This window comes from Macadamia integrifolia, chromosome 7, assembly GCF_013358625.1.
Source record: "Macadamia integrifolia cultivar HAES 741 chromosome 7, SCU_Mint_v3, whole genome shotgun sequence".
NCBI lineage: Eukaryota > Viridiplantae > Streptophyta > Magnoliopsida > Proteales > Proteaceae > Macadamia > Macadamia integrifolia.
The window spans coordinates 6,525,034-6,539,744 of NC_056563.1; the positions used below are offsets into that span (position 1 = coordinate 6,525,034).

Genomic DNA, 14,711 nt, shown 5'->3' on the forward strand with positions numbered 1-14,711 from the left:
TTTTTTTTTTTTTTTTTTTTTTTTTTTTTTATGGAAATCATAGAGTACTTCAATCACACATTTCATTATGGCAAGAAAAATAAACATAAAGGTTCCCTACATGGCCATCTAAGAATGCCTTTCTTATTATGATCAATCTAATTCTGAAATATGAAACAATAATGTGTTCCACCAAAAGATAAAATAAAATAAAAAAACAACTATGTGGTAAATCCAACCATATATGAATAGGGCATAATCTTTATTGTCTAAATTTAACTCAGACTTTATCAAACTAAATGGGGTCGGATGCATGGAGTTTTTATTTCCAATCAACTTTATTCAAATTCATACTTGTTACCAATCCTAAATTATGCGTAGAAATCTTCACCACTTCTTTTAGGGTCATATTTCATTTATACTTGATTATTTTACTTCCTTAAATCTGAATCAAATCACACTTTTATACTGGAGTATTCAAAGGCCTCCGTTGCATAATCTTCATTGTCTATATGATAGATTTTGAAGCCAAATTCAATCATATGCATTTGCCATGTATTGATAGTTCTGTAATAGTTTGAGATATCTATTCGTTATCAACAGTTTTCAAAAGTTTCATTTTTCTTAATAGATTTTCTAGATTTATCTCTCTGTTCAATGTCAATTAGGTTAAAACCTAACATGTTAACAATGGTAACCTTTATGGAAGAGGCGAGCTCATTTTTCTTATAGTAGATTTTCAAAGATTTTTTTTCCATTTAACACCATTTAGGTTGAAACCTAATATATGAACATATGTGACTTTTATAGAAGAGGCAAATTCTATTTTTGTAGTATATTTTTAAAGATTTATTTCCCTGCTTAGCTCCATCTATGCTAAAATTTGAGATGTGAACATGAGTTCACCACTTCATATCACATAGCATCCAAGATTTTGTCTGTTATGGATTGTAGTTTATCTTTTGTTTCATTTTAAAATTCAAAATATTATTGACTATTTATACAAATATAAATAAATATATAAAAAAAAAACATTCCTCAGCATAAGGTTAAGGTGAGTAAGTTCTTCTTCATCTGTATCTAATTACCATTCAAGCTGAGAGTTCATTTTCATTTGGCATTTTGGGTTACTCAAGAATGTCTTCTGAGGTGTGCTGCAATGGAAAATGGTGTCATTCAATTGCCTGATCACTTGCAAATATGAAAATATAAATAAGATAATAGAGATGACCAGAGTGGGCTCCAACAGAGGACTCTCCAATGTATAAGTTAGTAATCCACGCAATAGAAGTGATTTATAATAGGATCTGGAAGAACAATGAGTCAAAGGAATCTCATGGCCGTGTTTGGAAATCAAGAAAAAAGAATTCAAAAAAAGTTGAATTTGAGGAGAGATAGACATGCAAAAAATTATTGTGCAATTATAATTTTTATCTTATTATTTCTTTTGCCGATAGTCAAAATTTTATTCTTGTCTAGGTTTTCACAACCTTTAAATTAAATGTAGTATTTTGCATCAATCAAATTAATTTTGTCATGACTCATGAGGCAAAGTATAATTTCTGAAATTTGATACCCACATGCAACCTTACCATATTGTGGAGCACACTAGCGTCTAAAATTATTTGAACGACATAAGAGAAGCCTTACCATATTGTTGGATGGTATGCTTGCATTATAAGCAAAAATAATGTCTCATGGGCTTCTCTATGGGTTGAAGTAGGCAATAGATGGAGGATGAAGAATAGAAGAAATTTGAAATGACTCTATAAGGAGATAGAAGAATTATTATTTGAGGGGAGCACGAAATCGTGGTGTTGAAGCGCAATAGCCTTTTTGTTAGATGTCCATAATATATAACTTCAAACCACTTTTTGACTCAAGCCTATGCAAGATATGGTCCTTATTATCCATAGTTTAGCCACAAGGGCTATGAACAATAGGTTGTACATCTTCAACATTAAACCATGACATCGATGTTCTATCTTATATTTAGCAAATAAAGCTCTTTATTTTCCTTTAAAAAAAAAAAAAAAACAAAAACATATATTGCTGTGTGAACAAGATATTAATTTGCCTTGTGTGTTTTTTTAATGGATTGTTTTTCTTTCCTTTCCCCACCCCCCCAAAAAAAAAAGTTTTTTTTTTTTTTAATTATTAAAATTATTTGGGTGGAAATCATAAAGTACTTCAATCACACATACCATTATGATAAGAAAAATAAACCCATAGGTTCTGCGGACATATAAGAATGCTTTTTCCATTCTGGCTTACCTAATTGTACTTTATGAACCAGCCATATGTTCCACCAAAAAATAAAATACATTAAGAAACAAATATGTAGCAAATCCAACCATATTTGGATAGGACATGATCTTTATTATCTCAACTCAATTCAGTCTTAATCAAGGATTAAAATATCGGTATTGGTCGTCATATCGGTCGGCCAAAATTAAGATACGTATCGGAGGGTATCGTATCGTATCAGAGATACACTAAGATACGCTAAAGATACACACATAAATGGATAGAAAACATTTTTTTAAACACTTTTGCATAAAGAGTTTGTTAAAAAAAGCTATTGATAACAAGTATTATGCATAAACACTAAAGTGAGGATATCGCACTAAGAATTCAAGGTTTGTAGTTGTCCCATAAATGTAAAATCCTTATTCCCAACCTTGATTTCCACTTTAGTTAGAGAGAAATATGGCTGATAGCAACTTTGGAACAAAAACCCATCAAAAAATTGTGTTTTCTGAAAAATTACTCATCTTGGTCATTATATGACTGTAGCGCACTGTATTGGTACATACTGATATGTACCGATACGTACTGATCGATACATACTAATACTCACCGATGCATACCAATCGATATATGCCGATACTCACCAATACGTATCGAAACATACCGAAATGTATATTTCATCCCAATTTTATATTTTCCATAGAGTCGTATCGGTGCATATCGTATCGTATTGTATCGAATCGGTGGTGTATTGATGCATATCGATATGTATCGTAGGATATATCGATATGAAAGGATTTTAAAAATTACATGTATCGTATCGGTGTGTATCGTATCGGTCGACTAAATTTAAGATACGTATCGGAGGGTATCGTATCGGTATCGGAGATACTTTAAACCATGATCTTAATCAAACTAAATGGGGTCAGCTGCATGGATTTTTATTTTTTTTTTTTTACTCCATTAAACTCTATTCAAAATCATACTTGTTTCCGGTCCTAAGTTATGCTATCTTCACCACTTCTTTTAGAGTCATATTTCATTTATGCTTGATTCTTTTACTTCCTTAAATCTGAAAATCAAATCAACATTCCATACTAGAGCATTCAAAGGCCTTTGTTACATAATATTTATCGTTTATATGATAGATTTTGAACCCAAATTCAATCATATGCATATGCCATGTATTGGCAGTTTTCTAATATTTCAAAATATCTTTTTTTTTTCAATTAATTTTCAAAAGTTTCATTTTTCTTAATAGATTTTCAAGATTTATTTCCCTGTTCAATGACATCTCAAACATGACATGTTAACAAAGGTGAACTTTATAGGAGAAGTGAGTTCATTTTTTATAGTAGATTTTCCAGGATTTTTCCCCATTTGACACCATTTAGGTTGAAACCTAACATAGAGGCGACTTTTATAGAAGAGGCAAGTTCAATTTTTGTAGTAGATTTTCAAAGATTTATTTCCCTGTTTAACTCCATCTATGCTAAAACTTGACATGTGAACATGAGTTCAAGTCCAACTACCACTTCATAGCGCATAGCACCCAAGTTTTTGTCAATTATGAATTGTATTTTACCTGTTATTTAAAATATAATTGATTCTTCATACAAATATAAATAAATATACATAAACTCCTCACCATTTCTAGCAAAAAAATAAAAACTCCTCATCATAAGGTTAAGGTGAGTAAGTTTTTCATCTATATATAATTACCATTCAAGCTCTTCTTTAGCTATATCCAACTCCCATTCAAGCCGAGAGTTCTTTTTCATTTGGCATTTTAGGTTTACCCATGAGTGCCTTCCGAAGTGCTCCCTAGAGATCTGTTGTAGTGGAAAACTATGCCATTCAGTTACCTGGTCACTTGCAAATATGAAAATGCAAATAAGATGGTAGAGAGGGCTGGAGTGTACTCCAATGGAGGACTCTTCGATGCCTAAGTTAGATTACATGCAACAGAAGTGATTTGTATTGAAATCTAGAAGAACCTGAGTAAGAGGAATCTCATAAATATTTCAGATCCCTTGTCTTATGCCCCTCGTTTTCTATTTATAGGTGAGAGAGGTGAAGAATCCTAATTTTGGCGCTAAGTGAAAGCCCCTCTGTGCCCATAGTATAGATGGTCTCATCAAAAGAAATCCAAGATTCGTCTGTTGTTGGAGTAGTGGTGTCAATCGGTCAGGCCGGGCCGGTCTCGGTCTGGCCTAATCCGGCTTGGCGGTGTGAAACCCTTGAACCGTAAACGCCCGTTTACTTAAACGGGCCTAGGTTTGGGGTGCATGGTACAGTTTGTAATCGGGTCGTTCGATGTCGAGTTTTAATTGGGCTACCTTAAATGGGTTACAGACCTACTTAAATCTAAACGGGCTCCCCCTAAAATCCTTTTTTAAGTGGATTAAATGTCCAGAAATCTTTCATTTGAACATAGTAAAGGTCACCCAAAAACTCTATCCAGTTAATCATATATGAGATCATGGTTGTTTCTTACAAAAAAAAAAAAAAATTATGACAAGTACCAAAGTGATTGTTCTCCACAAGAATAGTCTACTCTTCATTCTCTCCCTATTAAAACATCTCAAAAGACCCTATTTTATTTTATTACAAAGTTGGATGTAATACCGTGTTCAACATCATCTATCATAGATTTTTTTATTACAAAGTCTTTGCTATTTTTTTGTATTAGTAGTGGTAAAGTAGGTATTTAGGTAGTTTTAAAGGGGTCGAGTCGGTCGGGCTAAATGGCTCGGTTCAAGCGGGCTTCTTAAATAAGTCGGGCCGATCAGACACCTGACAGGCTAGTAGCCTGCACCGTAAATGCCCATTTAATAAACGTGTCGGGCTTAAGATTGGGCCTATCGGTGCAGGCTCAGGATTGACACCCCTATGATGGAGACTCTGCATTCCTTAAAACGTGGGAGGATCTCGACTGTTTCTTAATTTGGTATGATCCTTTGGCACGTGTTGAATATTCATTAGTGATCCAACTTTATGCATATCAAGGTCCTTTTCTCAAATTAAAATTTAGACCACATTTTTCTCAACCACGAGGAGGAGAGTGAAGAGTGTATCTAACAGGATCTCCATCAGTCAAGGAATGATATTTCAGACCACCGTCAAGACGTGGTGGTTTTTATGATAAAAATCATATGTTTTTTCTTCTTCTTCTTTTTTTTTTCCGAGGGAGAGGTTAACCAAGGTATCCGAGCTAGCTTATGTGCACCTCAACTAATTCTCGAGGAGAAAAAAAAAATCATGTGTTCTAAAAGTTCAATTGTAACAATAAATCACCAACTCATTGTTCTTCCTCCCTTAAGAGTTATCGTAAAAGACTATACATAACCTTTATGAGTTCTCTCTTTATGGACACATGTGTTGCACGTTATATGTTAGTAATAAAATAAGAGATCCATCATCAAAAAAAAAAAAAGATAAAACAGCCATTAAACTGCATTTCTGCAACTGTTCCAACTCATCTAAATATTTTGATGGACGACCCATGTTAGGCAAAATCTAGTTATGCATTTTCTTGATACTAGTCACAAAAATGAAGGAATTTGTCTCGAAGGAACTCTACAAATCACACTGTTTTGATCATCCATGTGAGTCCAAATCCCCACTTCCACCAAGGAAGATCTCTCTAGCTGAGCCCCAACTCAAACTCCTACATGATTATGTTGCTCCAATGTCTCTTTGGATTTCTTAGTTCCAAGCTAAGCACCCTATCTCTAATGAATCTTAGATATGATATGTTGAAGCTCTAGGTACAATTCTTTATTCACACTGGCATTTTAGTAGGTATTTGTTAAAAACTCACTCATTAAAATTTAATAATTAAAAAAAGAAAAGTTAAGTTTTTATATTAGTCTATTTAAATCCGATGTGTAATTAATTATTTTTGCATAGGACCTCAACACATTTTGAGCATCAATTGGAGAATTGATGCATATCCCTAATAAACCCAACCTACAAATACCCAAATGGCCCCAATTATGAATCTGATTTGGATAAACTTCTATTAATGAATTATATAAAAAAAAATTTCATACCCAATGACTGATCTCGGATCTGACTGCTCCATATTAGGTGTTGGGTCCCCCATGTTACAAGTTGGCGGCTGTGGAGCCTTATAAGTAGGGGGAAGGCCCTTACCCAATTAGAAGTTTTCTAGGTCTTATTATATTCTATATTTGGTTGATCCATCTAAGTTTTAGTGCCAATAGTAAGATCTTATTATATAAATATAAATATTGAGAATACATTATAGATGTCATGGTTTTCAACTAAACAGTTTCATATGGTTTAGGTTATGTGGGGAAAGGGTTTGTCGATATGACATATTTTGTCCGTTTGTCTCCCTATCAAAACAGCGCGAATATTGGATAGTGTTTTCTAGCTTTTCCAACCTTTTCCAAATCTTTCTTACGTTTCAAGAAATTGAAAAGTTATTCTCTATGATTTATTTCTTCTTCTTATCATACCTTTATCATTTGCATTGCTCATCTTCTGTTGCCTTTATGGGACTTGTTAAATCCAAGGACAGAAGGGTACATAATTGTTTGTGCAAATAATTCTCTTTTGCTTTTGTTTCAACCTTTTTTTTTTTTTTCCTTCTAATCCATATTTGAAATTTGGAGATGAGGAAGTGAGCCAAATATAAGGAACATATATTATATATATTATATTAGAGAAAAGACTCTTTGAACACGAGGGATAGGCAATGCCTCCTTATATAAATATTTTATTAATTTTACTGATGTGATGAGGAGTTATCTATAGCTTATGTTTCACATAATCTTTTTCCACTAGGTCAAGCAAGAGACCCATGAGACCATATTTATTACAATACTACATCTGCAACAAGTCTAAAACTACTATTGTTTCAAGAAGATGTGGGGTAAAAAATTCGAATTAACTAGCGATCTTTTTTTGAATTTACTCTAGAGCTGTCTTCCTTTGATCTATAAGCTCATACCCTAAACTCTTCGAATGAATTTTTATTTATTTATTTATTATTATTTTTTTTTTTTATGATTGTTACTAATTGCTTCAATCTTTCTTTATCAAAATTTTGAAGGTTTTTAATCAAATTTTTATTAGGTTCATTAGGCAACATGTTTTCTAAAGAAATTGAATCAATTAATGATAAAAAGTGTTGATTGATGATTAAAGTAATTGTTTCTTTGTCTCCTTTATCATGTGCATCAATCAAATCAATTCCTAGGTTGTGCTATTACTTAAACTTGAAATTTTTTATAGCATATGAAAATTAAACTCAATGGTTCACTTTTCTTAAGCAAAACGTAATGAGGGCCCATTGTCTTTCAAATCCCATTTTATGGGCCTTCCTATGCTACTTTTCCTTCTCCTTTGCTTTTTCTTGGGAAATGACCAAGAAAACAACCCTTCCAATTAACTAATGTTCAAAATTAGGGCACCTTCATAACAACCTTAGCTCTTAGGGTTGGCCTAACGTTCAACATAAGGGGAGTTCTAGCAAATTAAGATGGGAGGTGGTAGTGTCGATAAGATTACTCATTTTGGATGGACATCATAACTGTTGATCAGAAAATATTTGACGCTCATTTTAGTAGTTGCATGTATGATGTTAAAAATAACCCTATTAAATGTGATATTAGAAGAAACATTAACAAATACGAAGAAAATAAATATCGATTCACACAAGATGATACAGACTTAAAGAGGTTCACATGTCGATATGGTGTGTTACGTCGTTGGGTGAAGAAAAGGAAGATTCACTATGTAGAAAAGAGGTTACAATGGAGATCTTTCAAGAACACCCAAACCGCGACAAGAAAACTCGTCCAGAAATCCTAACATGAAAGAACCCTAAATTTCGCATTACTTGCTCAACAACACGATATAGTACATATAAATATTTCTCCAAGTTGAGTTGATCCATCGAGTCATCGTGGATCGGATCATACCATGGAAGCATAATTTAACCTAATGATATCCTATGGTATTAACAATATAAAAGTTGAAAACATTTTGTAATAAAGTAATGCTATAATACTAGTAATTATTGGCAATAAAACTTATACAATATAATATTATTATGATATCACTAGTTCCATATAATTACTATATATAATTCAGATTTATTGTATTAGAAAAAAAAAATCCACATTTGAAACCTAAAGTGCCAAACCATACAGTCAAAGTTCAAACCTAATTTTCTAGTTAATGAAGTACTGAAAAAACATTGAACCAGGTTCAAACATCTCTTTCTATATTTTAATTCAACTAATCCAAATGGTTTCACACAAGGATGTCCACTTATGGGCCAACCCTTGGTTTGGTTCTTACACATGGTTGGAGAAAACCATATTCTAATTCCAAATTCCGATCCAATCACAAACTTTAAAAAAAAAAAGGGTCTCAGTGCCTTCTTATCTGTCAAAACTACATGCACGAAATTCCAACAAATATATAAAATTCTAAAAAAAAATTGTCTATATTCTCTCACAACTGGCCCAGAGAAAATATTCTATGAGAGACAAATTTGGGTCCATTTTGTTACAAGTGTTTTGGTCCTGCTATTTATTAGTCCTGGCAGGTCCATTATATGGATTCATATATATTGGATTTCTCGGTTTGTCTCGGATCAGACAAACAAGTGCTTAAATGAGGAGAACTTAGCCTTCCTTTTTGAGAGATTTGAGTTGGTCCTAATGCATATGGCTCCACTTAATGCACTTTTGGCTTCCTTTTCACGAGACAAACATAGCCCCACTCAGTCTCTTGGGTCTCTTTCTTATCACTTTCCATCTCATCTCAATCACTATAGCGTCCAAAGGAAACTCACATGAACTAATAATCCACTCTAAAAATAGTACCCCTACTGTCGGGGTACCTTTCCTTTAATTTGTTGGACTCATCCCCAATGGCACTCTCCTCTCACTCTCTTCTGCAATCGCTTGAAATAACTGGTGATGCAAAAATAAAGGAGGGAGTTGTGGGGTCCATGGCTGATTAATCATTTAAGGGATGTAAATGGATAGTTAAAAATTCTAATTTGATTTACACATATCTGTTAAAAGAGGTATCAATCCATATTTAGTCCAAGGTTTTAAAACTTGGGATCAACCTCAACCGTTGTAGTGGATTGAACGGATTTATCCTGTTTTTTGTTTTCCTTTTTTATAATTGGTATCATTTTACCTTTATACTTTGCTAGTGAGTCAGTATTGAATAGGTCAAGATTGTTGATCGATACAAATCCAATCCAAGAGATCCTGATTGATCCGATCTGATTTTCAAGACTATAATCCAATCAAAAGGTATTTAAGTTTGAATTCGAATAATCCGAAACATAATCTATCTGATTTGAATAAATATTAATCAATCAATTAATAATAAACAATTAAATAATTAATCTTCTTAAAGATTCTTGAAGATTCGATAGATTCTAGAGAATGAGAAAAAAGAATTCAGACAATAGAGAGTTAGGATTTAGGGGATGGTATCAGTATCGGTATCTATCGATACAGATCCGATACTATTCCGGATATCGGTCTAGTTTATCCTTGCTTTAAAAAAAAAAATAAGTACTATTTTTTTTAACATTTTACCCCTGAAATGATGCGGAACACCGATCCAGATTGGTCAGGGGTCAGAGGTCAGAGCTCGATCTCAGCTGATACCAATCTGATATGATCGATAAGGCCAATACAAGATTGATACTTAAAACCATAATTGAGAGACATTGATTGAGAGTAAATCTTTTTTTTTTTTTTTTTCACGGGAAGAAGGTCGAGATTACTCAAATTAAAAATATGTAAACAGATATTAAAAATATCCAAATTCGATTCCCATTAGTGTCTGTTTATTGATTGTAATATCCATCAAGGGATATCCGGATCCGAATGCATCTATTCCTATCCGATCTGTTTACATCTCTGGACTCTGGAGAGAGATTGAGAGAAAAACTAATTAATTAGCCCCTAAAGTTTTCGATAATTACGCAAAAAGCCCGATGTAGCTTCCTTCCGTATTCCCTATCTACCGTCATATTATTTTGAAGAATCCGAAGCACTCGTGATATGTTACTGCAGCAAACGCCCGACCAATCCGCCACGTGTACAATCCACGTCATCAGAAATGAAAAAAAACTGTATCCACTGTAGTAGTCTCAGTAGTACAGGTAGTACTGTAGCTCTTCCACCAGCACACGAGCGAGAGATTGTCACTCACGTGTCAATTTAACCATGGTGAACTAGTTTTGCTTTTAACCATGGTTAAGGCTATCTAATCCTATCCTCCCTGTTATATACACGGCGTATATAAGTACCCACCACCGTTATTTTATAACAAAAAATCCGGAGGAAACGAAAGCTGATTTGGAAAACGAAGTGAGACACAGGGAGAGAGACTAGGCGAGCCTTATTATCTCTTTTGATGCAGAGAAAAGCTGTGATTCCTCACTGAGAATGAGCAGTCGATGTGAAGAAGATGGCTCTAATGGCGGTGCAGACGATGTTCGCGGGGATGCGTTTTTCGTTCAGAAAGCGACTTAGTCTTGGGTCTTTGATGGTTCGTTTTCTGTAAACGGATCTTGATTGGATTTTATTGGTGGAGACGGGAATTCCCAATTCGAATTAACGATTCTTCACTTCTTTCGGAGAATCAGAGGTCTTTTCTTTTGGCTTTTGTCGTGGTATTTTCCCTGCTTGTACTGTCGCGATCCTCATGATTTTTTTTTTTTCGAACGAGCGGAGGAAATGCTTAAATCCCTTGAAATACTCTGTTTCTGAATATCTTTGAGCTTAGAGTATCTTAGATTCTAGTAGCTCTGCTTTGTATTAGGTCCTTTTGAGTCTGGAAGTCGTAGAAGAGTTCGTTTTTGAAGTTTTCGTTCCTAAAATGTTAGAGTTTCTCCCAGAGTCAGACAGTGAGATCGGTTTCGAAACTCTTAATTCTAGTCAAAGCTCGATGGGTAGCGAGAGTTGCAGTAGTTTTAGTCGTATTTCATTTGATGTTCTTGAAATCCCTTCGAAGACACCATCTCAGTCCCCCGAGAATCTCAACTTGAAGCCTCATAGGTCTTCTGATTCTGCTTGGGAAGCCATACGGTTCGCTTCTTACGGCAGAAAAGAAGGGTTAAACTACAGAGATTTCAAGCTTGTTCGTCGTATTGGGAGCGGCGACCTTGGGAAAGTTTATCTCTGCCGTCTCAGAGACCAAGGGAGCTGTTTTTACGCCATGAAAGTGGTGGATAAAGAAGCTCTGGCATTGAAGAAAAAAATTGAGAGGTCTGAGACTGAGAAGAGGATTTTGAAGATGTTGGATCATCCTTTCTTGCCGACCCTTTACGCTGAATTCGATGCTTCCCATTACTCTTGCGTAGTAATGGAGTATTGCTCTGGTGGTGATTTGCATACTCTCAGACACAGACAGTCTGGGAAACGTTTCTCGTTGAGGTCTGCAAGGTAACGTCAATGGAAATTTCCTTTTTCTCTTTTCCTCTTTTCAAAAAATTAATTTTTTTTTCCTTTTTTCTGGGAAAATCACATTAAACGTTTGACGCTTCTTCAAGAAATGTTATTTTGTTGATATTCTGTTCCTGTTTTCTCTGAGTATTAAAAAGATACATTGTCTGCTGCTCGATTCAGTACAGGGATATTATTAAAAATTCAAAAAAAGCTACATTCTTTTACAGTTAAAAACGTCAAACCATTAACCCTTTTCTTTTTTTCCAGAATATTTTCACATTCTTTTCGGTATTGATTGACAGAATATGAAAATTTTCTCTGTTATGTTCTCCACTTCCCCTGAAACTTTGGCTTTTTCTTCGAAATAAATACTGGAAAACCCATCTTTATCGATTCACCAAAAGCATAATATAGTAAACAAGTACCAAATACTCAACCCAGAACCGCCCTTCCTCTGCTTCATGCTCAGCCGTTCTCCATTAATGGAAACTTTCGTTTTTATTTCTCATTTTTTTCTGAAATATTTCCTTGTCTTGGCATTTATTTCGAAGATTCTCAGAGATTTTCCCGCCGAAAAGTTTGCTATTTTTGCTGATATTTATCCTTGTTTGGTCTGATGATTTTCTGAGTCAACTCGGTCGAGTCCTGCAACTAATTCTGGTTCGATACTTGGGATTTACAGGTTTTACGCGGCGGAGGTTCTATTAGCCTTGGAGTACCTTCACATGCTGGGAATCATCTACAGAGACCTAAAGCCCGAGAACGTGTTAATCAGATCGGACGGTCACATCATGCTATCAGATTTTGACCTCTCACTCTGCTCCGATGCAATTCCAGCCGTTGAATCCCCTGACTCGTCTTCCTCCCCTGACCCCACCACCACTCTCTCATCTTCGGCTGACCTCCCGTCAACCGGCCGTGCACGTAAAGTTTCCTCACTTTGGTGCCTTCCGAAATGGCTCTTCCGGTCACGGAAGGTACGGACGGTGGCGACGACTAGGCAGTTCGTCGCCGAGCCGGTGACCGCCCGGTCATGTTCCTTCGTTGGGACCCACGAGTATGTCTCACCTGAGGTTGCTTCTGGTAAATCACACGGTAACGCTGTTGACTGGTGGGCCCTGGGGATCTTCATCTACGAGCTTATATACGGCCGTACGCCTTTCTCGGGTGACAACAACGAGGCAACGCTGCGAAACATATTAAAAAAGCCCTTGGCTTTCCCAACGGGATCACCGTCGAGTGGGTCAGAAATGTACGCTCGAGATCTCATCTCGAGGTTGCTGGTCAAAGATCCGGATCAGAGGCTTGGTTCAAAAAGAGGGGCTGCTGAGGTGAAGACGCATCCTTTCTTCAAGGATATTAACTTTGCTCTTGTCAGGTCGTCTATGCCGCCGGAGATCAATGGTCTCCGGCGATCTAAGACGACATCGTCGTCGGAGTCGATGACATGTAAGACGGCTTTTGACTACTTTTGAAGTTAAGAGTTGGAAGGAAAGGGTTCGTGAGCCACGTGGCATCATCGTGGTCTGTAAATTTGGCACTTGTTTTTCTTTTATTTTTGGTTTCTAAATATCTAGTTATTGATATATAGGAATAGGATTGCCTGTATCGGGCGATATCTGATATCTAACTGTATCAAGGAAGTTTAGATTCTACCAAAAAAAAAAAGTTGAGATTAGTTTACAAACCTACCTCCCAGCCCTTGGATCTCGTGGGGATACATGTTCATGATTAGGATACGTGTCTTGAGTGTTGAGATGTATGTCTGAACCCTTTCGATCCTTGAATCACTAATTGAATACCCAATTAATTGGAGAAGAACTGAATCTATGAAAAAGATGATGGTAAAAAGGAGAAGAAAGTAAGCTTAAGAATGGAGCATAATAAGATTATAAAAATACCATTAGCTTTTTATACAATGAGATGGCATTCTTGTAATCTTGATAAGTTTCTTGCATTCTGGAATTTGATTCAAACTAAAATTTGAGGTGTGGGTAGTGATGGGAATCATTAATCACATCGATCCACCTGACGCCCATCCATGCATTTCTAGTGGCAAGAAAGGGAACGACGTTAGTAACAAAACCAACCTTCACCATCGAACTCTAAACCTTACATGTATACCCCATTCCTTTTTATCGTTAATTGACAAGTCATGTGATTGTGGGGCCCAAAATTTTCCCACTAGTAAACTGTAAACCCAAGAAAAAGATCCTCGGTAATGTTTTGGGTATGGCTTCTGATTGGAGTTGGGAGGATCTAGATATGTCTGCCTATGTGTTTCGGGTGCACATCCAAATCTTTTCAGCCATAGAACCCTAGGATTAGATTTGTTGCCTTTACGGTCATATATATTTGAAGATTCAACACATTTCCTTTTGCTTTCAAATGTATCTCTTTTCACCTTTATAATGACATGAGGTGAGCTAGATGTTGAATTTTTATATGTTGGATCAAATGATTGTTCTTACAGTAAATCTAAACTTCAAAACTCCACCCAACCCCCTTACTCAACTCTCAGTTTTTCCTATGCATCATGAATAACGTTGAAAATTGTGCTAGTGTGCATGTGTACTGTGTTAATTTTAGGAAAACAGAAGGGAAAACTTTTCATATCATCATTACTAATTGAAAAACTGTCTTAATAGAAACACTTACTAGATATAGTAATTTTTTTCCTTATTTTCAATGATGGTTTTTTTATTTTTTGTGGGTTTAGGGTACACCGTTATTTGGTTTTCAGTGGAAAAAGGAGGACAAAGATTTTTACTTCACCTTGCTAACATTAATAGTTCTTTTTTTTTTTTTTTTTTAAACTTCTAAAATAGTTCGAGGGAACTTTTTTTCTTTCTCCTTTTCTTAAACAGGATAACCATTTGAATTTCGTGAATGAATTTTAAGGCAATTTAACATTGCTAAAGGATTTTTTATACTTTTGTATGCTTAGTTTTAAACATTATTGAGGGGTTTATACAGAAAATAAACCTCCTTTTCATATTTTTTTAGTATATAGATAGTTTA

At 35.1% G+C, this 14,711-nt stretch overlaps 1 protein-coding gene across 1 annotated transcript; it reads left to right on the forward strand.

Moving 5' to 3' along the window:
• Window positions 1–10,572: 10,572 nt before the first annotated feature.
• On the forward strand, window positions 10,573–13,377 carry LOC122085224 (protein kinase PINOID). Its single transcript, XM_042653711.1, has 2 exons — window positions 10,573–11,687; window positions 12,373–13,377. Exons 1-2 carry the CDS (start codon window positions 11,122–11,124, stop codon window positions 13,163–13,165), a joined length of 1,359 nt encoding a protein of 452 aa, XP_042509645.1. The 5' UTR covers window positions 10,573–11,121; the 3' UTR covers window positions 13,166–13,377.
• The last annotated feature ends 1,334 nt before the right edge of the window (window positions 13,378–14,711 follow it).